Source organism: Dermochelys coriacea, chromosome 2 (assembly GCF_009764565.3).
Source record: "Dermochelys coriacea isolate rDerCor1 chromosome 2, rDerCor1.pri.v4, whole genome shotgun sequence".
Lineage (NCBI taxonomy): Eukaryota > Metazoa > Chordata > Testudines > Dermochelyidae > Dermochelys > Dermochelys coriacea.
In genome coordinates, this window is record NC_050069.1 from 250,094,255 (window position 1) to 250,119,352 (window position 25,098).

At 36.8% G+C, this 25,098-nt stretch overlaps 1 protein-coding gene across 6 annotated transcripts in view; it reads right to left on the bottom strand.

Annotated features, from left to right (window-relative positions):
* DYNC2I1 (dynein 2 intermediate chain 1) overlaps nucleotides 1–22,496 on the bottom strand; it is a 30,167-nt gene extending 7,671 nt beyond the window's left edge. Inside the window, exons 1-16 of one of the 6 annotated variants that reach the window (XM_038392282.2) lie at nucleotides 22,401–22,496; nucleotides 21,239–21,283; nucleotides 19,619–19,823; nucleotides 17,623–17,725; nucleotides 15,328–15,457; nucleotides 14,551–14,662; nucleotides 14,134–14,228; nucleotides 13,688–13,817; nucleotides 12,475–12,647; nucleotides 11,817–11,979; nucleotides 6,577–6,690; nucleotides 5,549–5,610; nucleotides 3,837–3,888; nucleotides 2,273–2,333; nucleotides 1,839–1,938; nucleotides 1,444–1,575 (exon numbers count right to left, since the gene is read on the bottom strand). In XM_038392282.2, the coding sequence (XP_038248210.1) occupies nucleotides 1,444–1,575; nucleotides 1,839–1,938; nucleotides 2,273–2,333; nucleotides 3,837–3,888; nucleotides 5,549–5,610; nucleotides 6,577–6,690; nucleotides 11,817–11,979; nucleotides 12,475–12,647; nucleotides 13,688–13,817; nucleotides 14,134–14,228; nucleotides 14,551–14,662; nucleotides 15,328–15,457; nucleotides 17,623–17,725; nucleotides 19,619–19,622 (1,431 nt within the window). In that variant the 5' untranslated portion in view covers nucleotides 19,623–19,823; nucleotides 21,239–21,283; nucleotides 22,401–22,496. Of the gene's footprint in view, nucleotides 1–1,443; nucleotides 1,576–1,838; nucleotides 1,939–2,272; nucleotides 2,334–3,836; nucleotides 3,889–5,548; nucleotides 5,611–6,576; nucleotides 6,691–11,816; nucleotides 11,980–12,474; nucleotides 12,648–13,687; nucleotides 13,818–14,133; nucleotides 14,229–14,550; nucleotides 14,663–15,327; nucleotides 15,458–17,622; nucleotides 17,726–19,618; nucleotides 19,824–21,238; nucleotides 21,284–22,386 lie in introns of all 6 variants that reach the window. The other 5 variants (XM_043509635.1, XM_038392281.2, XM_038392283.2 and 2 more) reach the window with 5 other exon arrangements.
* Nucleotides 22,497–25,098: the final 2,602 nt, after the last annotated feature.

The following is a 25,098-nucleotide window of genomic DNA, read 5'->3' on the forward strand; positions in this document are numbered from 1 at the left end:
AGGAAGTGATGAGAGGGATATCTGTCTCATTACTGAAAGTGTGCATGAATTGGGTTCTTCAGGTCTGATTCTCCCAAGCCATCTACTATCTTCCTCATTTCCTCACTTACACATAGTAGAAGAGGGGAGAAAGAATAGAAATGTGCAGTATTCTGGAGGATAAAGCCCTTAGAGCAGATGATTCTCACTGTGGTTTTCTCCAACAGGGAGGAACAGGTATCATAAAATATAACTTTCTTGCTAGTGTCCATGAGAACCTCAGGTCAGTAAAATTTAAAGTTATTGACAAATCAAAAAGAATCAGCATGTCCATCCTTGTCCACTCTTATGAGATGGACTAGTGTGTCCAGCATAGTCCTCAGACCACATACAAGCCTTATGTTGGTCTGAACGGCGTGAAGGAAGTCAAATGACTCCAGCTGCTTTGCCACAACGGCCACAATAACCTTTCCCAAACAAGGAAGGTTAGGTATGAAATGGTAATTGTCCATGCCATGAAATGGTTTCTAAAAAAAAAAAGGATTAACTACTTTTTTATGGAAGTAATATTAATATCTCCCAATAAAGGTCCCAATCCCTTTTTCTCCCCACTCCTGTATGTGCTTTTACTAGCCACAGGTCCATCCAACAAGTTACAGGCTTAAGATCACATAATACTTCCAGTACCAGAGTCAGCTAAATGGGCTAAAATTAAAGCAGGCTTCATTTTGCATTTGCTTTCATCCAAAATTACTCTATATTTATATATTTGGATAATACAGTCTGAATCTGACCAAACTTATCCCAGACAAAGGTGGAAAATCCCACAGAGTAAGAACGTCAGTTCTGGTTCTGGGTAGAGGCAGTACAGAATGTGTATGTTGCTGGCCAAACATCAGTCTGATTTACAATCTGTGCAATCCCACTGAAGTGATATAAATTGGGGCAGATATGACATTATCATAGAATAGTTCAAACATATCTAAGTATCTGGATAAATAGAAATGAAATCCTATTGTAATCATTTTCAACTAGTGTTCAGTAAACTTGCACAAGAGAGACAGATAATTTTTGTGCATGTGCCCATGCTATCTATAAAAGGAAAACAACCCAGACTGAGGTATGGGATAAGATAAGAATAAGGTAAGAGTTACGGGTTACCTAGTTCATGATACAGCTACAAGCTAAAAATGGTCCTCATTGTAATGAGAGTGGGCAATACATTCTAAGGATAATCAGCTGTACTGGGATTGTCAGTCTGTTTCTGCAAGCCAGCTGCTTCATCTCTCAGCATATGATGAGTTCAATCACTAATATACAATACTTGTTTGCCACCTCTCAAGAGGGTTCTGAATTGGGAATGTAAATTGAGTGTTATTACATGTGTCGAGTTAGAACTCTTAGAAATCCCCCATCCCAAATAATTTAAAATTAAACTATTTTTAGATAAAAAGCCTTCCATACCAAAAATATTGGCTTTCCAAAAGGGGAGAAATCAACTGCATTAGCTCTTATTGATCTTGGTCCACCCTGCTGGGGTTTGAACAGCTTTGGAGGTACTCTTAAATGATGTCTTGCACCATGACTTACCACACCCTGTTAATAAAATAAACAAAATGAAAACAAACCATCTGTATCATCAGCATTTATATTAAATAAAAACCTATGTATAGCAATTTACAGAGAGCTGCTGCACTTAAAGATCAGTACTAATTAGAATAAAACTATTTTTAATAATATCCAACAGTAAATATTTACATATGTAGAGCCCATATAATTCCAAAGAAAATAGACAGCTTTTATCATTACAGTAATAGGAGAGATGAGAATAATGCAATGAAATTTAGAACGTTACTCACAATGTCTGTTCCGACAATGAAATGATTAGGATTAGAAGGCAGAAACTTAATATTCAGTGTTTGAGGTGTCCTCAGGCATAGGATATCTTTTGGGAAAAGGCTGGGGAAATGCAAATGAAAAAGATAATTTAAATAACCAGGAACTGTTCTCCCAAATCAATGCAAGTATATACTGCATCCTGTGACTACAACAATAACTAGAAGATGTTGTTGGTTCTGAGTGTTAAATATTTGTTTGAAACACTGGGCCACATTCATCTGTCTATGCACAGGAAGAGGCAGAATGTAAACATTTTAAACTGGAAGGTCTCCCAAATTTAACACGTTAATGGACATCTCTGGCAAAAGTGTATAATTCCAACTGAAAATCCTGATAACAATTATCTCAATGAGTTATAAATACACAATTTAATGGATAAATAGTGTTTTCTTACCTGCTATTCAACTGAACAGTAGAGCTATGTACTAACTTTACTTTCCCCCCAGGAATTAAACCTGAAATGATAAATAATAATTTTTTAAACCAGGGACTCAAATTTCAATAAAATATCAAGAATCACATATCATTGTTGAATTAAATAGAATGTATAAAAATAACTATGTTAAAATAGAATTAAGATCCCAATTAATAAACATAGGGAAGTTCACAGTTAAAACATTGTCCTTAAAGATGAGACAAGCTAAAATGTGTTTAGAAAAATTACTGGCTATAGAATTCAAATCCTAAAAAGCTGTAATTATTGTTGGAAGTGGTAGGAAGAAGGGAAAAGAGAGAAATGGATATTTTAATTCTAAAATTATAACCTCTAGAACTTCAACCGAATTACCATCTGTATTAGTTCTACAGGTTTTCTCTCTTTGATAACATGCACTATCATATCAGAACATTACTATACAAAGACTGATAGAAATTACACATTTATATCATTAGGACCACTCGTAATAAAATACACCTTACACAGTAAAGATAACATGTAATAATATTACCAAGAACACTGCTACCATACTGTATTAATTCAAAAAGAGAACTGTACCGGCAACTGAATTTTTCTTATTGTAAAGGAACATTCTGAAGAGGAAAAATAAATGCTGGGGCCAGTGTGCTGAACTAGCACAACTGTGTTTGACAAAACTCCATAGCTTTTAAACTGCACATATCTACAGATACACAAAATATCCAGATTCAGCAAATATCCAAATTCAGCAGACCCGCAGCGCTATAGGAGCTTATGAAACTAAAAATTTCATCCACATTTTTACTGCAGATGTGCAGAAGCACAGTTTTATTATTATAAAGCTTACAGATTTATTTTTAAATGTGGTGTTTTTAAACCGGTTGATTAGTTTGATGATTAATCCTTACTGAGGACAAGAGACATTTGAATGATGCCGTTTTAAAAATTCAGCCTTTTTAAAGCGATCAATAAACATAAGTCCTAATTTGTTCTAAGTGAAGAAAGTGTATTTTCAGATACATTGAGCCATTTTCAGGTTATCTTGTTCAATTTTGGGAGGAAAATGTGATCTTTGATCTGAAACCAAATATGGCAAGTTACAGCCCAAAAGGAGAGTTTTGAGATAGTTATAAGGATGCAAATGGGGGCTGCTTTGGAAGTGAAGTTACAACTTTGACTAAAGCTAAAGAAAGCATGGATGTATTGATAAGGATATCTATTCCAGTGATGATGAAGGAAGAACTGCCAGAGAACTTGTAAAAGGTGTAAAAAATGAGGTGCCCCTGAAGGGGAAGAGCTGGCAGAGCAGTAAGGGGATGGCTATTCCAATAGCAGTGATGAGAAACTCCCAAAACATAATATATAGACCCAAATTCAGATCCAGATTCTTCATAAAACGCAAAATGGCACTTGCACTCTCTTCTTCCTACAAATTCCCGGAGTGTTCCCTCACTGACTGCACTGCCCTCCCAATGACCTCTTTCTCCCTTCCACTCAAAAACGGATTGCTTTATTAATTGTTCCTCTCATGTACAGTACTTACCTAAATCACTTTGTGAACCAGCCAAATCCACTTTTTGTAATTCAACTGCTACCTAAAAAAGGACAATGATTCAAAATGAGCAAATACTGAAGATTAACAAAACCTACACTGACATTCTAGGTTCCCTGTCACTGCTCTATGTGAGCATCCGTGAGGCTGGTAGACTTAGTACTAGCTCATGCGAAAGTCCCTATGTCTCAACTGAACACTGTCAAATATGTAACTGGAATCAGTCTGGCTTAGTATAGGTATTAGAACTATAAGAACGTGTTTAGACTTTATTGAATGCTTGTGAATTGCTGCATGCATTCATCTGACTTATAACATCTGTATTCCATACTGTAAGGTAATAGTTGAGTGGCTGTGAGCATCTGTGACTGTGTAAATCACCAGACATGGGAGAGACATTAATTAGTGTGAAGGGCTGCCCTTCAACAGAAGGTGTTAAATCCTTTCCAACAGGAAAGGTTGATCAGTATCAGACAGACTATTGTGGGATGTTAAAGAAGACAAAAGACATTTGTTGTTCTGCTCTCTCCCACCCTGCCCATGAAGATGAATTATGCAAGTTGATTCCTCCCATCAACTCAATTTGCAGCTCAGCAATTGACAGGAGGGATTAAAAACCCCCGAACAAAAGGAACAAGATACCTCTATGCTGTTTGGACTTGAGGGGGGCCTGGGCAAGGAGAAAGAGTAGCTGGAGCGTGATACGTTCCAACAATCCCCAGCTGATAGATGGAGACAGTTGTCAGCTGGAACAAGTTAGAGCAGTCCTTGGGCTGCTCTAGCCGATAGCTGGTATGTGTGGGCAGAGAATCAGGGATGGCCCTTACCCTACCCCTCAATCCCATGCTGTGCCCAAAGTAAACTGGATGTAGCAGATAATTTAGCCCTATATATTTTTTCCTCTTGTTGGGCCCAATCCTGTTCCCCATGAAACTAGTAGGAGCTTTGCTGGGTTTGAACTGGTTATACAGAGATGAAACGCTGTATGCCCCCTTATTAATCCACCTGTTCCCCAAAATTAATCTGATTGCAATAACAGGATCTAGCAAACAACAGGATTAGGCTGATACTTAGGATAAAGTAGAAATATTTCTAGTTTATCAGAATTAGGCTTAAAAATTGACAAAGAGAGACTTCAGCACATTAATTAGAAAATAGAAAGATAAATATACGTATCATCCACAAAGTGGGGTTACTAACCTGCCTATAATATTTTCTGACTAAGTAATCAATTCTTTACCACACCTTGGCTATTCTTTGTGTGAAAAATATTTTCGAAAAGATTGAAGATGCCTCCAACATGTTATGAGTGTGGCTTCCCACCTCAGTTTCAGTGACTGACTGTCAACCCATAGTGATCTAAAGTGAATGAAGTGAGTAGACAAATGTGCTTCAACAGAGATTTCCCAAGAAACAGGTAAATATGAGCAAGGTTGCCATAAGGCAGCAATGCTGATTGATCTGACCACATAGATCACATACCTATCAATTGTTCTGCCTAATTGGAACTTTGTGGTGTTTAGGGAGCTAAGTCATAGCACTTCTGGGAGTATGACAATAAAATGGCTAATGTTGCCACATTTTTTCAAAAGAAACTCTTACCTGAAATCTTGGAAATGCGAAGGATGCTGCATTTTTAAAGAAAAAATTTCTCACTTCAAAAGTTCAATATTCCTGCTTTTCATACATATTTATTTACTCACCCACAGATTGAGCATCCCATTTTCATCCATTGAAGCTATCTGGAATGACAGGCCTGACATTTCTATGGGGGGAAAAGTATAATAATACAGTACCAATAACAACTTACATTTATATAGTACCTTCATCCTGAATGATACCAAAGTGTTTAAATATTTACCAAACTGCTATATTAACTATGGGCCCTATGCGGCTCTTCTGTGCATTGCATAACAGAGAGGAAAGTGCCCTAATCCTATTAAAGGAAAGAAGGGGAGCCAATCTGGATACTCTCTCTTTCACCACCAGGTCCAAGCTGCCCTTCTGCACCTCTCTACATGTTTGAGTTCTGCAGGGATTTGGGAGCAGAACAGGAAGTGGGACTAGGCCAAATTAGATAACAGCTGGACTGTGCAGATGCTCTTCTCTGGACCCCTGTTATTATTTTAGAATAATAATTTGCATTTAGTCCACCTATGTCTTCTACTACACAGCCTGGTGGAGTTTGGGGCAGCATCAAAAATAGCATGTTTCCTGAGGTAGCAGTGTTTCTAGGGGAGGTGGGTCATTAGGCAATTTAGGGGACCGGAAAGAGAAAGAGATGCCAGGATCAGTGGCACATTGCATGTGGTATCCGAAACAAACCTTTCCACAGATTCAGATTGTCTCACCTCTTACCTGAGGGAGAATATTTGGTAGAAACTCCACAAGATTTACCTTATGGAGTTTCTTGGACCATCTTTCCCCATCTTGTGCATTTTACCACGGGAAGATACAATACTGCCCTGCATATAGGGAGCATGATAGAAATGCACTCACATTTGTGGTTAAAGTGTATACACTAACAATGCATAATAGTTTAGGGCAGAACATGAAGAATAATGCTGTATCCAAATGGAAATACAGAGGACTTAAAGAAGGCAGAAGGCAGTTATGAATTGGAATTTGGCTAGGACCAGGGATTAATACCCTTGTAAAATGTCTAGTTTAACAGATATTTACTTAAAGAAAACATCACATTTATTGATCCTTTGGAGAGCAGTTCACATACCTTCTTGAGAAGATAGGTGTGAGAGCCCATAATTCTGTTTCTTATAGACAGATGTTGAGACAGGTTCTATTGCCAATACAGGATATGTGTGGTTTAATGAGGAGAGAACACCATCTGTAGTTAAGAAATTAACAATCACTGTACTATTTTCAACAACAACAATAAACCCTACACATTTTCAGATTATTGTTTTAGGATTTAGTGATTACTAATCAGGAATGACAAATGAACTTCATCAAAAATTCAAAACACAACTCTGCAAAATGTAGTTCTTAAGTCAACAAAATAGTAGTGGTAAATTGTCTTCTATTATTTGTTTTTATTTTTCACAATACGAAATGTTGTAGTATCATTTGCACCACAGCTTCAGTTATTTCATTAATAAAAACCTGTTTTTCCAAGGGTTTATAACTCTGCTGTTAAAGTTTGCTCCATACATAGATCTCAGTAGAGGATGAAAGTTTATGGAAAAAATATGAAGAAAATCTGTTTGAGTATTTATGCAGTTACATGACAAAAAAGAAGATGAGCTTCATTTCAAGGTGTTTTTAGTGCTGGTTGTTTAGTAGCTAGAACTTGATCATGCATTTTGCAGAACAGGGGGCTGCAGACAACCCCAACATAAAGCAGAAGCTGAAAAACCTTACAACGTGGTTCTTAATCTAATCTGAGCAGTGGCAGAAAAGGTTGAAGGGAACACACAGGTCCCTGTGGAATGAATATATACAGCTAGAAGGATCCATCCAAGTTACAGTCTCAACAAGGGAAGCAAAAATTGAATAAATATCTAGAACATTTTATGGCTTTTGTGGCTTTAGAATCACAGGACTGGAAGGGACCTCGAGAGGTCATCTAGACCAGTGCTTCTCAAGCTATCTGATGTGGGGGACCAGCATTTTTTTTTTTCAATATGCGCGCAGACCGGCAGCTGATGGCTCGCGGACTGGCACCAGTCTGCGGACCAGCACTTTGAGTAGCACTGATCTAGACCATCCCTGACAGGTGTTTGTCTAACTCGCTCTTAAAAATCTCCAAAGCTGGAGATTCCACAACCTCCCTAGGCAATTTATTTCAGTGCTTAACCATCCTCGGAGTAGAGCGGAAGAATTACTTCTCGTGTCTTGCTTGCACATTCCTACTAATACATCCCAGAAATGCCGTTCGCTTTTTTTTTTTTTTTGCAATAGTGTTACACTGTTGACTCATATTTAGCTTGTGGTCCACTATGGCTCCCAGACCCCTTTCCGCAGTCATTTCCCATTTTGTATGTGTGCAATTGATTGTTCCTTCCTAACTGGAGTACTTTGCATTTGTCCTTATTGCATTTCATCCTATTTACTTCCAACCATTTCTTCAGATTGTCCAGATCATTCTGAATTATAATCCTATTCTCCAAAGCATTTGCAACCCCTTTCAGCTTGGTTTCATCCACAAAATGTACTCTCTATGCCATTACCTAAATCACTGATGAAGATATTGAACAGAGCCAGACCCAGAACTGATCCCTGCAGGACCCCACTCGTTATGCCCTTCCAGAATGATCGTGAACCACTTATAACTACTCTCTGGGAACAGTTTTCCAACCAGTTATGCACCCACCTTATAGTAAATCCATCTAAGTTGTATTTCCCTAGTGTGTTTATGAGAAGGATAGTTTACTCTTGTGCCCTTAATAATGTCTCTTTGAAAAACTGCCGACTGTCTTCAATTTGTTTTTCCCCTTAGACTTTCTTCCCATGGGATCTTACTTACCAACTCCCTGAGTTTGCTAAAGTCTGCCTTCTTGAAATCCACTGTCTTTATTTTGCTGTTCTCCCTCCTAACATTCCTTAGAATCATGAACTCTACCATTTCATGATCACTTTCACCCAAGCTACCTTCCACTTTCAAATTCTCAACCAGTTCCTCTCTATTTGTCAAAATCTAATCTAGAACAGCCGCCCCCTAGTAGCTTTCTCTGCCTTCTGAAATAAAAATGCCTTTAGATGCCTTCCTTTTTATTAAATCTTCAGATATGATATGTTCACCAGCTGTAAACCCAAAACAGTTCAGGTTTTTTTTTCAGAATTAAACATAATGTTGACTATGAAAATCTCCAGTGAAAAGGACCATCAACAGTGTTGACATATACATGAGAACTCTCTTTTGAAAAAGCAACAAGACAATGGACTAAGACTGTATCCCAGGGCTATAACCAAAACATCTAGCAATGTGAAGGAAGAGTAAATTAGCTATGACTGACCATATAATGTTTTGTAATAGAAAATATCACACTGATTAACGTAAAATTGAAATAAAGTAAGAATGTTTAAATTTATTTTCATCTTATTTTATGTAAGTTTGAATAATACAATTATTTTTTTTAAAAATCCACCAGCCTTAAAGTTTAACGGTAAATGACCCAAATAGTAATGAGAGACGGAGGGGCAGTCAGCATATGGTTAACTAAAACTTACCTTTGCCTTTTGTCTTTTTGATGCCCAGGCTTACTGAACCTCATTCCATGTTTTGCTCTAGATTGTGCTGTGCTGATAATGATACATCAACCATGCTGGAACATTTATTTATTTGTTTTGAATCAGATCTAAAACAAAGTGACTCCAGAGCTGTGAGTGTCTTTGATAAAGGCCATACAGGCCTCCAGAAGGGTCGTGTTGAAGTGCCATTTTTATTACACTATTGATTTTGTAAAGTTTCTAAAATGTTATACTCATTTGGATTTAAAACCCTTTAAAATAAAATTTAAACTTTACAAAAACATAGTAAAACAAAAACCTGGCACTTGCATTACTTCCTTGTTAACTTTACAACAGCAGGTAATACACATTGTTCCCAGAATGGTATCAGGCACACAAGTTTCCACTTATTTTTTGTACAATGGTGATATTATTAAAGCTGCTGATACTCAAAAAATAAACAGCTATAATAATTGCATCAACAGAGGAAGAAATAAATCAGTGTTTTTAACTGGGAAAGACAAAACTGGTAGAAAAATAATTCTTCTAGATATGTCAAGTTTGTTTATGAAAAAGAAAGCAGTATACCAAAAAGAATAATCTTTAATTAGAAAATATTTACCATTTCATAAGCTTTTAGAAGCAAATACATATTTAGAGGAGTCATTTCATTATGTACCCCATTGTCAGAGATTATGATTTCCAAAGATTTGCTGCTGAAAATGAAATTGTCTTCATTTAAGATTAAAGAGATCCAGCTCCAATAAGTGTGCAGTACTAAAATCCCTGTGTTGATAAAAGCAATAAGCCACAACAGGATGTACATACTTGGCTACTGGTGCATTGTGCAGCACAAGACCAAAGATCTTCAATCACTTAACAATCCCATCAACAGCCAAATAATGTATACCCTAGCATGATTATTACTGTTGGATATGAAACATTAACAATCATCTAATTTTTAAAAATGAATCCTACATTGAAAAAATAGAACTGAAGTAGTGGGACTCACTTTGCAGTATGATTAGAGGCCCTAAGTAGATTAAAGGTGGGCTGTTACTTTGAACTGACTCCCATTTTGTGGTGCAATATAACTCTAGATAAGGTAGGCCAATTTTCATGTGAGGCTCAGGTAATCTAGAGAATCTAAATTGATAGAATATATACTTTCAACCTATAAACTTTAAAATCACTCGAGGGTTACTTACCTACCTGATCCTGAAATTAAATCTGCACGAATAAACTCTTCATTTGTGTGTAATCCCAGTTGGGCTTTATATGAATATAAGGATCTGGCCCTGCTGATCCAATTGCTGATCCTTAGACCCAGCCCTGCTTACCAATATGTAACTTACATGCCTTATATAAAACTTTTATAATCTCTGAATTTGGCCCACTGCATTTAAGGGAACCTAAGAAAATCTATGTTTTTTTAATCACATGCCAAGGGATTGGAAGAGGGAACACAGGAAGAAAACCCACTACAGAAGGTGGTAGGGAGATCTAAGCAAAGTAGGTCACACGCACACACTCTTGAACTTACACCTTCCTCTCGCTTCTCACTGTGTAAGTAACACCAACTCTGACTCTATCATACATCAGCAAATGACTGCAAGTAAGTCTAAAGGAATCTAACTGAGTCCCCCTTACTCCATCTTACACAGTACCTCTGACTTTAGGCCTGTGTCTCCAAGACACTGGTGTGGGAGTGATGATCCTAAAAAACATTAAACCAACACATTTTTTTCAGTGATGTGATCCTTGCTGTGCATTTACCTTGAATTGATACTATCATAAAAAGGCCCGACCTGACAATCAACTCATGTCAAAAATCACACTCAAATTTTGAACAGTGCTAAACTCACAGACATGAGCAATGCAGGCTTATGTAGAAGTTTACTATGATTCCCTAAGACTTTATGTTGCTACAATTCCTGATAATACATGGGCAATAAATGATCATGGATGAGATAATCCCACCACAAATATTACAGTAATCGGATAAAATTCTGAGGTGATATAAATTACACAGGTGGGATTTTCAGAAGCATTAGAAGCACAAGTCTCACAGAGAGTCAATGGGACTTACGCTCTTACGTCACTTAGGTGCTCCTGAAAATCCTACTCATGTCAATATAGTGGGGTTATAAATAGGTATAACAGAAATCTAAGTGTATGAGGGAGTCAAAGTGAGTGTAAGGGAGGCTAAACTGATTTAGCTAATGACCTCAGCTGGTCCTTCGTTATGCAACTTAAAATAGGGAGTACCTTCTTTAACTGACACTCCCCCATAAGGCATGTCTATGCTGTAGCTGGAGTGTGCTTCCCAGAGCAGGCAGACAGATGCTCTAACACACTAAAAATAGCACTGCAGCTGTGGAGGCTGGGCTAGCCACTCAAGTATGTACTCAGGTGGTTGAGTATGATTATATTAGGGTGGCTAGCCCAAACCACTGCCCGTGGCCACACTGCTATTTCTAGTGTGCTAGCTAGAGCAGAGCTAATGCATGTTTGTCTACCCATGCTGATACGCATGCACCCAGCTACAGTGTAGATAGATGCTCAGTTGCTCTCCTGATACACCCCTCTATTCCAATCCTCTGGTGTGTAAATTACAGAAACTGACATTCCTTTACACCCAATACTGACGTGGAACTTTTACCATCTTATATATCACCTCTGATCTGGCCGAACTAGGTTAGCAAGAAGTTAACATTTCTTATCATAATTTATGATAGCTTCATTGAATGTGAAAAGATCATTCAAGCCACACATCATACTAACCAGTAGAAAATGTTGGCGCTCTAAAAATCCAGTCAGTTTCATTTAACTTCATACAGTGATGCATCCTTGCGTCTTCTCGGAGATCCCACACTACCAATGAACCATCCATTGTTCCGGCAAATACTAAAGTTGCTTTACTGGGACTAAAGCAGCAGCATGACACCTATAAGGTAGGAACAAATATACTAGGTTTATAATTGAAAGGGAGCTAAAGGCTTGATCCAACTCAATATATCTATGTTCTTCCAACCCACATAAAAGCTAGAGATGCTGGTTCCATGGCATGCCAACGTAGGCTGCAAAAAACCTCCTATCTCCTCTCCAGAGCATTGCTGTATTGTCCCTACCCACAGTTGCAAAGCTGATAGGTATAATTCCATTGCATAGTAATGGGTGGGGAGACAGGCGGCTCCTTGAAACCTCTGGCCCAGATTAAAAAAGAAGAAATCTGTAAAATGCAGTCTGGGTGAACGTAGACCCTCTCTCAGCTCTCCAATATCAGAGTGTGGAGTGGGGTGGGGTTATTGTCTCACTCACTGGATTCAACGGTACATGATTTATAAAGAAATTTTATACACTGTACAAGGACAGAGCAGCACAATATGCATCCAAACATCATTCATTCAATAGGCAATTGTGTAATGACTAGGAACTGTACCTCTGCTTCACAAACTAAAACTTTCTGAGGACTGGAAGGCTGCCAGACATTCCATACACATACGATGTACTTCCTGTCCAACTGAATAGCCTCTGGCTTTTCAGGTAACCCGTGAACAGAAAGCAATGCCTGCCTCTGAACCTGAGAGACGTGCAAACAGGATACCTTTCGGCCTAAGTCAAAATAAAAAAGGAAAACTTGTTGAATATGAGAGAGAATAATTAGTGGCCACAGTCACAACCTAAGAAATTAACAAGTAATTTCAAAGAAAATTTTAATATTGCTGGCAGAGTGCATTTTCTGCCAGAGCATGAAAGAAGAGGGCATAGGGAGAGGGAAAGAAAACTCTTCTCTCCTGTCCCAAAACTGGCTTTAAACAAAGAAAGTGAACAGGAATGGAGAGAAAACTGAGCCACTGCTCTGCTCAGCTGCCTGGAGGCAAAGAATCTGCAGAACTATTATTTTGAGCACAACCAAGCCCTAGCATTCTCATTAATAAGTCTGAGATGACTATGGTACATGCTGGAAGAGACGCTAACATCTCAACCAGAGAATGGGCAGTAGAGGGGAGGGTGCAGGATGTAGAAATGTAGGCATTTGTCAGAACAAGATTCATTTTTCTGGCATATCTGTTAGAAAATGTAACATTTCATGTTGCAGTAGGTCTTTCCTTCACCCAGTTATGACAGTTTTAGTTTTTTCATTTAAATTTTCGCCATTTGCATGGAGAAAGACACAGCTTTAGGGTAATACACTGTCTTCCATGTGTGTTGTGTTCAAAACATATCAAGCCACATTTTAGCAGTGCAACGTGGTTGTTTTGCCCCACATTGTCAAAATTAATTGAGCTCTAACCCCAACATAACTAACCTGAGGAGGATCACTCCAGTGCAAGGGTGATCTTTCAGAGACAGAAAGCCAGTATATTAAAGAAAAGAAGGTGTGGCCGGGCCATCCCTATGACATACTGACTCTTGGCTGCATTTTTGGCCTCTTGTGGTCATTTGTAGCCACAGTCCTCTAAACAAGCATATAGGGAACTGCTCTACATTGAATTACAGCAGGATCAGAGGAATGCAAAAGTGAGCTTTACCGCACCTTTACACCCTGACATGTGCTCTCCACAGATCAAGCAAGCACAAATGCTTGCACTTCATGTAAAGAAGAGGAGTTCAATTTGTCCACTAAAAGGTGTGCAATAAAATTCTCTTACCATGGAGAAAAGGTAGATTAGTATTTAACTGGAAGCAGCTATCACTAATAGACAGACTGGTTTGTCGAGATCTTAGATTCCACCTGGGTTGTGTTGCAACTCGATCTTCCTCAAGCAAAACAGCAATCACCTTTCAAACATAATTAATTACATTTATAGAAATAAAAAAGACCATTCTTGTATTTCAACTTTGCTATTGGCAACTTTCAAAACTATTTTGATGAGTTTAATAGCTGTTGATCAACTCTCTTGTTAACTTCACTGCTCTGCAAAACATGGTTTAATAGGGAGTTATGTTTTACACAGGCTTTTTTCTGTCCCTCTGCACAGGGTTGAATCTCACCCGTAATGAATATTATTCAAGGGTACATAGAAAGGACAGGCATTTTAAGTGATCCATCTCTCCCACATTTTATATATGCACATTCACTGGGGTAGAAATGTACCTGACAAGCAGACCGGAGGAAGTTTGTTAATCTCTGTGAATCAATCTTAGGTGTTACAGCAATATCTATAGACACATCATTGCTGCTTCTGGGACCTGAAAAAAAGACATGAGGTTACAAACAGGCACCAACATACAAAATCAACTACCAAAGGAAGTTCCATGTTCTATGAAACATTTGAGAAAGAGAAGGGATGATAGCAGCCAACTTCTCTTCAGCAGCAACAATGCTGAGTTTAGAGATGCTGCTGGGGGCATACTTCTCTTTCCAGCAGAAGCAGGGATCAATCAATCAATCAATATATAAATAAATAAAGCAGTCTGTCTCATTTCATGATCTAACAGCAGCAGTGAAAAAGAAGGAGAGGAAGTTTAAGTGTTCAAGGCCCTAAATAAACAAGAGCAAAGGGTTACTCACCTCCAGATACAAGGACACTGTCTCCTGGATGTTGTGTCCATTTTTCTAGAGTCTCTATTTCATCCGTCTGAACGTCTCTCTCAAGATTATCCTCATTGCTCTGAACATATGCCTGCAAAGATAAAATTATTAACATGACGATGCCATCTCTGAGCACTTTCTTGCTGCCACCAAATAGCTGAAACTTAACATGAACAGTAATTTTTAAAAACTATTACATTCAATATTACTGTCTTCTGTTTTAGTTAGTTAGTTTCTAAATACATACACATATTGTGCTACATATTAAACTGAGAGTAAATGTATTTTTAATTATTCATGTTTAAAATCAAATCTTTGAACACATCTACCAACAACATTCCAGAAGACACAGACCAGACAAAGTATTTTAATGCTTTGACACACTTAGTTCAAGATAAATATTGAATCTCTTGCAAATATTCTGAGGACTTCTGTGGTTTTGCAGCTGTCCTTTATGTTAATAAGCACTAGTCATCTAAAAATGTTTATGAATATATTATGTATTGCCTTGCTTCCTGTTGCCATTGTACTATCTTTCCCACTATCCTCCCACCTCATATACATATTCCTCTAAAAACTAGAGAGCTACTGACTGTTTAGGGTCATTCTTGACATGGTTTTTCTCTCGTCAAAAGTAATTAAAGTGTTGACATTTACCACCCTCCTAGCTAATGTAACCAATGGAAGGAAAATCATTTTTCAGGATAAGAATCTCAGCTTTCAGGATTTATATAGTCTTAAAAGTCAGGTACTTGCCTGTTTAGTGTTTGTTTTTCCAAAGTTCCTGATGTACATGTCATATTCATTCACTGGAGGTAAATCCAGTAAAGAAAAACTGACTGAGAAGTCCAGGTCAATTAGTCGGAGCAGTTCTGAACTGCGTTTCCTTTACAATGAATTACAAAACAGAAAAAGAGTTAAGATGCAAAATCTATATGAACCCATGGCAATTTAGAGGAAAATGGCATTACACAATAATGTACTACAAATCTAGCAATATATTAACCCTTCCAAGCAAATGCATGGAGTCCCAGATCAATGCCCATTGATATTAAAATGTTTATCCGTGTAGATACTCATACAAGGAATGGCAATATTAGGAATCTAGTTTATTGTGACATGAAGGTAAAGATCATATATGACATCCAAGACCTGACTGCAAATCTAGGGAAACTTATACTACTAATTAGAGGTATACATAAACCCAAGCTTTTTATAGCCTAGGGAGTGTTTTTGTCCAACTATTCAAAGTGACAAGTTAAGTTACAGACCTTACTGAAAAGCTATGAAAAACTACCCTTCCTGTGATATAACAGATGCACTTTACGTTCTTCAAATAGTTAGGATGGTGGGAAGTACTCCTAAAGCCATGCCAAATATGTTAATAATATTCACAATTTTTTCTGTGTACACAGGGTAATCTACACAAGCTGTGACAGCAAGACTCCCAGCCTGGCTACAGCTTAGACTCTGAAGCCCATGCCCCTTCCTATGCTTCAGGGCCTGAGTTCCAGCCTGACCCGCAACATCTACACAGGTATATTTAGTGCATCAGTGCAATTCCGAATTTGTTGACCCTGTCTGAGAAGCTCTCTGCTGCGGACTGTATACACAAACCCACACTATTTAGATTCTGTAAAATAGAATTGATTGTTCTTTGTTACACTTACTCAAAGAAATTATTTTAATATTTCTTTAATTTAAAACAAAGCATGCAAATGGGATTCAATTTAAACAAAATAATTGTAGTTGATTAAGCAATCCTTCATCACATGTAAAATAAAATATTATATAAAATATTATTTATATATAAAATAGTTACATATCAGGGTGGATAAAAATCAATGGTTTTTTTTAAATTAAAAATGGGATTTTTTTTTAATTTAAATCGGATTTTTATGATAAAATGCTTTTTGAGGAAAAGCCTATCTAAAGATCATTTTAATTAAGATACATTATAGCTCAAAGATATCTCATCATGGAATAGGGATTATAAATTCTAATTCTATAGCATGAGACAATATATTCATGTAATGTTTAAGAAAAGTTTTGTAAATGAGTTCCAATAGTTCATGGATTAGGGACCCAATCTCATGGGGTTCCACAGGCTTCGGTATAGATTATTTAGATTAATCTTTCTATATACCCAATGGAAATCAGTTCTCAGTCTAGAAGATACCATCAGAGATGCTTAGTTTTGCAGTTCTCAAACTGTGGATTTGCATCTCCAGAGGTAACATGCTTGTTAACAGCAAAAATGTTTTAAAATAAATAATATATAGAGAGGTGAGAAATAAAAGACCACAACTCTATTGTCCCTCTGCAAATTTGTGTACACTGAGTCAAACCCTTACCTCTCTCTAAAAGTGCAAAGTTTCAAGTAGTACAATGAATAGAAGATTGTTGGGGGTAGAATAGTTCTGGACAAGGAGAAGAAGTCTGGAGATAAATGTGAGAAGCGAGGGACATATGCTTGTTTAGTTAAAATATTATATGTTTGCTGTTGAAGAAAAAAAAATCCAGAATACTTGTTGTTTTAGTTAAATAAAACAATTTAAATGTCTCTCTGGTGATGTTCTCCTCCTAATACAGCATGGCAAGAAAATCTTCCATATATTAATGATTAACCTGTTGAATTGGAGATAGTTCACCTCCCAATGACTTCATAAATATCTGCTTCAATTACCTTTGGTAAATGAAATAACCAATCCATTCATTTTCTGATATAGCTGTAAAACTAATCTGAAAAGTTTTCAAAATAAAGAATTGTTTACAAATGTATAGTGTATACCTACTAAAAATGAAACCTAGATCTATCTCTGAGTTGTGAAGAATATGATTATAACAACCAACAAGAATGCACTTTTATGTAGAAAGCCATAATTAAATTGAGTCTTCCTGACTAGTGATTTAAATCATGATTTAAATCAAATCCACCCTGTTGTATATAAAATATTACTAAGAGTATTTCAAACATTATGAAAAGAATTTACATTTTAGATGGAGAGGTGCCTAAACAGCTACATGTACTGAATTTTTAATGCTGCTTACTTCTGTTTACTGGCCATATTTCGGTTACTTTGCCGCTGGTTTGCTGTTTCAAAATCCATGAACATTCCACAAAGAGAGCCTCTGGCAGGAGAATCTTGCCTTTCTATACAATATTACAAAATTTTGTGAGTGAAATTAATAAAACATTAAAATGTCAAATAACTGGAAGTATAGCAATCAACAAAATGTGTTATGATTTGCAGATGCTAAAGATTAATTATGCAGGTAAGGATATATTTGCAGGAAAAGGAGTGGTGCAGTGGGTATCATAACTTTATCAAATATAAAGCAACTAATCTTTTTTCCTTTACTGCCGGTCCTTTACTATTCAGATTTTTATTTCTCTTAAAAGTGTCCCTTCTTTTCACCATGAAGAATTCCCCAATGTACATTAAGAGTTCAAGGATCAACGACAATACTCTGCCTCTAAGATGGGCCTGTTCAAATAGTGATTATTAGGTCAGATTCACCCAAGCTGGCAGAAGGTGGTGTAAACCACCTCCCAATAGGAGGTTGGCCTCTACAGCTGAGGCGGAATCACTGATTGAGAGGAGACATTGTAGCTCTTTGGAGACACAAGGCACAAGCTGAAACCTGCTGCTCTAAAGCCAATCTAGTCAATGAACCAACTAAAGAGCTAGAATCCACGAACTCTTAAATTTTAGTTCCAGCTCTGCCAGTGATTCATTATGTGGGCTTAGAAAAGTCAGTTGACTTCCGTGTCTGATTCACTATCAGAATCAACAATATTTAGCTACCTTAGAAGAAGACTGCTAAGATTTGTTAGATAATGTTTGTATAGTGCTTTTAAAATGTAAGATGCTATAGGAGTGCTAAGTATCACTGCTATAGTGATTTGTAGTTTACATTAAATCAAAATGATTTGTCAAAATACACAGAATACTGTACAATTTACAATAAATCAAAATTTGTGCAGCAGGTATTATAAAGGAACTTACAAATCTGATCTATAGAAGAGGGTACATTAAAAGTTGACGCAGGAATGGTGAGCTTCTGCAAGAAATATAGGAAATCTGCACTGCAATATACTTATTCTTATACAGAATGCTCTCACAAAACCTGCCCTCTTTTAAGCTGTGTCTGCACTAAAAATTAGGACCCATATTTCCACATTTATTGCCTTTTAATAATTAGATCAAATCTGCTCACTTTACAAGTAAGAAGATGATTTTTCTAACTGCCAAATTACTACTTACTCAACCTGAAATCAAAGTCAAACTGAGTTCTGACAAAGATTCTGTAATCAGACTTTAGTTAAAAATGCAGTTGATGTTGCATTATCCAGAGAGAAGCTCAGTCACTCTTCCATAGCTGTATTTGCCCTGAAGTACCAAGAGGAGTAAAAAATAATAAAAGCGCTTCTTATAGACCCAATCCAGCATTGTGATCTGCATAGTTAGACTGTGTGAAGGGGCCTTATGGCGGACATAGTCAATAAACCAAGCAGATCTGTCGAGGAAGAGGTTGTCATTTTACATAGTCACTTTTCATAGCAAAACTACACTTTAAAGATGAATTATAAACCAAAAATAAAAAATTGTGTTTGTGTTTTTATATTTTGGTTATTTTTTCCACCAGTAAAAGTTTTTCTTTTCTTGTTTTTAACATAATAAATATCGGGTCCTGACTTCTCTCTTTCTGTTGGAGGACGCTGTTAAGACCTGTGAAAGACTGGGAGAGCGACACCATAGGAAGCTGAAACACGATCTGCAGCTCTCCCAGCCCTCCAAATGAGGGAACAGGGTTATTAAGTCTTGGCCTTTATACTTCACATTTGAAATCATTGGTAATATCTCTGAAGTTTTGGTTAGCTATTTTGAAGTTATGCTGCTTAGCCACAAAGTTAAGTGATTTACTCAGAACACTAGTTTTTTGCCTTTAATGGAGATCTTTAGAGCTAGCAGAAGTATCTTGTTTGCGCAAAAGCTGCTATGCATTTAATAACAACACTTAAAAGATGAGCTCAATCACATACCCATGTTTGATTCCTTTTCATGTTCTTTTTGAATTTGCTTTGGTAGTAAGGTACCAATCCTCTCATTTTCTGCATTAATTGCTCTTTGAATTTCTTCTATTTCTGATTTTTTGGAAACAGGGATCTCTCTTAGTCTTTCTTCTGAGTCTCTAGCCTCACTATCATTGTCTTCATCATCATCGTCATCAAAATCATCTACATAATCCTTTAAAAATAACACTACTTTTAATAAATGTTAAACATAAATGAAATAAAAAAATTTAAATCATACTACTGGTGCCAGTGTCAAAATACTTTGTCTTTTTTTAAAGATGCTTTTAAAAAAAAAATCCTATAGCTCAACACAATGAAGAGCAAAAAGAGTTCAAGAGCAATGATGCATGAAAATGGCTATAAATCCTCTGATCAGGAGTAATTTTAAAAAATAATTCTTTGATTTAAATAAATTACGTTTTCTTAAATGCCTGTGATAAGCTTATCTGGATAAGCCATACCCAGTGTCTTGGAACAGAAAAACAGTACCTTTTTTTTTAAAAAAATCTTTTAAAGTGCATATCATAACAATGTATGTGCTGGGGTGGGGTGCTGTAACTGTTTTATGGACATTTGTTTAAACTGAGATGCATAATTCTTTGTGGCTTTGCAACTATGAGTAGTCATCCCCAACTCGTGCCAATAAAACCTTTATACCACCACACACCATTATGTAGTTTATAACAAGATGGCATAAAATGGTCATATTAATGATGGAATAAATCTCTCTATTTCTGCAACCAATGAATAAAATGTACTTATTTTGCATCTTTCACCTCATCTTCTCTTTTCCCACTAATCTATATATGCTAGGACTATGATAATAAAAACTTCTTAAACACTTTCTAACAGCCATCATTTAAAAAAAATAATCTAGATCCCAAACCTGCAAAGACTTAGGCCCATATTAACTTTAAGCACAAGAGTTGTCCCACTGAAATCAAAGGAGATATACCATATATACATACAACGTGATATTGTGGTTTTAACTGAAATCAACGGTGCCAAGATTTCACATACAGACCCTAGATGACCACAGTCCACAATTTGGTTGGACTTGGCTAGTAATAAAGGTCCTTGAGGCACACTTTTACTTTACACAACTTTCTTGGCTAAATTCTGGTAAATAGAGCTGGTAACTTTATTTTATTCTTCTAACCAAACTGCAAGTCCAATAAAAGAAATGAATATAATTTTTGTAAATTACTAGACTGAACACATTTTGGTTGTCATGTATGTATGTTGAATTTGAGTTTTTCTTATAATCAGCAGTCCATAACAAGTGAGTAGGCCAAAATTCAAGACTTTTACTCAAAAAGGTTTGAATACCTGAAATCTAATAAGACAGAATGATGATCCTTTGAAGACTTCGAATGGAAAGTCAAAGTTGCCTCCCCTTTGTTTTCTCCCCCCCCAGACTCAGAAATTTGACTTCTGATTAAGATAAAAGCCTGGCAAGAAGTCTGAAAGGGCCACAATGTTACCAAAAAAGTAAAAGCATAAAACACAAACCATGTTATATTTGTTATTACAGCAAACAAAAGTTACACTTATGAATGATTACAAAAGCAATAAACTTATACATACTTCAAAATCATCTTCATAATTTGTCAAATAGTTATCACTGATTTCCTAGAAGGGGAAATATAACAGCAGAATAAATTAAGCCATTATATAACTTTACAATACACTGATCTTTTATTTGCCAGAACATAAATAGTGAATAACTTAATTGTTTATGTTCTCTAATAAAATTGAAAAATATATTTATAAAACTAATTACTATGAAGTCAGATCATAAATGGAATTACAGAAATATGTAGTAACAGGCGGTGATGATTGATATACAACAAACAAAACACAACTGAATCACATTCTATGAATAACAGCTTCTTTTCTTATGACTTTTTGGGTGGAGATTAAATGTGCTGGTTTCAACAAAGCCCCACCCAAAGTTACTGTAGCTTTTACATTGTTATAACAACAGAATAAAACTGCCTTATTTCTCAGAGAACTAGACTGGAACATTCCTTATACACTATGTTAATTATAACTGGGTTCAAAGCGGATTAGTAATAAAGTAATCCAATTGTAAATTTGAACTAGGAAAAAGAGAGCCATAGATTAGTGGGCAAACAACAAATCCTTATTTAATAATAACTTAATGTAACAACATTACAATATCAGCTAAAAGCAATACTGAATTTACTGAGAGAATAGTTTATTCTTACTAAAATGACTGACAAGATGTAGCTGTGCCTGCTGTCCTTAACCCACTCCCCACCAAAAGCCACCATTTCTCTAAATACCCGTATCTGCATTTAAAAAAAGCAACGAGCGATCAATTTATTAATTTTTATAGTTATGCTCCCTCCCTTGCTATTGTTTTATTTATTCATAACTTTGACTATCAGAATGAAAGGGATTTTAAAAGATTTCAAAACAATAAAATCGTGCATTTATGAAAAAATGTACAACACCAGCACTTTTGATAATTCATGTCAGTGGCTTACAAATTAGTGGGTAGGATCGGTATTTTTAGTGCAACAAAAACCTCGGTCTCTCTATAGCTATGCCAGTTTTTGAAAATCTCATACTAATTAAACTGCATAAAAATACTATGCAGAATTGTATGGAAAAAACAACAAACAGAATTTAACTCACAAAGAAGCCTATTTGATAATTCCATGCTCTCAAGAAATCAAGAGAAAATAAAAAATATCAATTGTCCTTACAAGTTCTTCCTCACTTTTTTGCCTCTGCATAGGTTTCCATGCTGACACACTTTCACCTTGGTGTTGCTAATGAATCAAAATATAAAAACAATAAGAGAAAAGAAGTGAAATGTGGCCCTGAACTAAATAACTGAAAGAACCGATTGTAAATATATTAGTATTAATAATTCTTAACACTGAGCATTATATCATGCTTGCAATCTTCAATGTACTTTATAGACATGAAAGGCTGGCCGAGACAAACCTAATACAGCCATCCAGAGTAGTAAGGGGTAGTAAGACTCCAACCCCAACCCCTTTACAGCTTTCTTAAAGATGTCTGGATTTTGGGTCTGCTACATCTGTGCAGCAGGGGGCTGCACTCCAGCTGCTTCTCCAGAGAGCAAACAGGTGTGGGAACACACTCACACTGCCCAATGGTACTGGCTCAGAAAATGAAGGAAAGAAAGCTGTACTCATTTAAGAGCTGCTAATAATTAACACACACACACACACACACACACACACACACACACTAACGGCTAGTCTACACCAGAAGTGCTACAGTGACACGGCTGCTGTGATGCAGCTGAGCGGCAGTAGCGTGCCTGGTGAAGACTCTCTATGCCAACAGGACAGAGCTCTCCAGTTCTCATAAAAAAATCCAACTCTGCAAGAGGTGGTAGTTATGTCAGCAAGAGAAGCTTTCCTGCCAACATAGTGCTGTCCATACTGGTGCTTAGGTTGGTATAATTTATGTCACTCAGGGGTGTGGATTATTCATACCCCGGAGGGACGTATATTATACTGAAGTAAGCTCTAGACCAAGCCTAAGAAGAATTTGGGGGGAATTGTGATGCTAAGTCAAAATTCCTCCCAAGACTATTCCTAGGGCAGTATATATTATGCATCTCTCCTCCCACAAAGCAGTGTCTAAGGGTACAACCTAGCTTGGAGTAACTAAAAATAAAAATGTTTATGAAAACAAAGCTTGAAAGAAAATGACAAAAGGTATGTGATCACAAATTTAAAAACTGTAATAATGCACTCACACAAGGGGGCAGTGTTAAGCTTAACACTACAGCCTTAATTTTTCATTTCTGAGTACTTAGTGTAAAGTTAAGACTGCACAGTAACACAATTTTTGTGTATGTAATGTCTTGTTTTTCATTGAGGCAAAGGAAAAGACCAGAAAAATAAATTAATTATCCTACAGTATATGTGGTTCTTCTAAATGTTGCAGTAGGCCTGGATTCCACTTTAGGGGCATGTGTGCCTACTGTATGTGAGATTGGAGTCTTGTGAATAGCAGCATCTGTTGGGGCCATGCTCATGCCCTGTGCCTTGTCATGCTTTCATATGGTGGGATAAAAGGTGGGTGGCCACAACCTTCCCTCAGTTCCCTCACAATTCGAAGCCCAAGTTTCTGAGAACTCAAAGGTCCAGCCAGAGGTACAGACCAGTGAGTCAGGTACTTGCCAGGTTCCACCTCACTGCCACAGATGGCAAGAGGGAACTGTGGGAGGGCTGTGTTCACTCCACCCTCTATGCCTTTGCATAGGAGCATGAGGAGACACAGGGCACATCCAGAGCCCTGATTGACACTGCTATTCAAAAGACTCTGATCTGGTATAAATGAAGCACATATGCACCTACAGTGAGATCTACATTGATACATACTCAAAAAAGTTCCTATTCCTGCCTGGCCTCTTGGGCTTTATTACCAACTGGTATAATATGCAAGCATGAGGCCACACTAAGTTACATCTGGAACCAAGTCAGGCATCATGGAGCCAGTATTGGAGGAGACCAGAGATCCTGCACCAAGCACAATTTGATCAGACCCAAGCTTCAAGACCACAGTACCTACAGCAACATTGGCTTGTCCATGCTGTACATATGTTCTATTTCTATTATTTGTCAAGCGTATCTCACAAAATACTACATAAGTGCCAGGTGAGAACGTTCCTGAAGGAACCTTTTAACTTTATATTTTCCTCAATGTTTTATGACCTGACTTTTAAAAAAATAAACAGTGTAATCTTAATGTTGCATTAAAAAAAGGTTTGCATTCAATATTCTATTAAAACCCACTTACTAAAATTATGTAGATTACTTACAAATAGCTCTGGTTCATAAATGTTTCCTTTTTAATTAGTTTACAATACATCCTTGACCATCATTCTTTACTTCTGGCCTGAACCAGACACACTTTCGTCAATGGAAGTCTATCCATTGACTTCAGTAGGTGCTGGAACAGAATCTACTTGCCAAGAAGTAGGGACCATAATTCTATATATGTAAATGCCAGCACAGTATTCCAAAACAAAATTTTAGATTTATTGGATGCTTCTGAGATACAATCTCAACATTACAGAATTCTATCCTCCGTAATCTTGCTGTTTGAAATATGCTAAAAATGTCTCAATAGTTAAAAGTTCTGTCTTGGTTTTGAATTACATTGAGGGTGTCATGACAGATAGAATAAGATGTTAATTTCTTTCTATTTAGCTAAAATCACATTTTCTCTGCTTATAACAACCGCTTAGAGGAAGAATGGAATTTTTATATTGTATATAAGTAAATGGGTTTTTCTTGTAATGTATGGTTAGAAACTTCTCCCACCTTTGGGGGGATTTTTTCCCCAAATGTGTAAGATTTTGAAAAAATGTTGAGTAAGGGTGGGATTCACAAAGACACTTAGGAAGAGCTACACCCCAGAGTTAGGCAGCT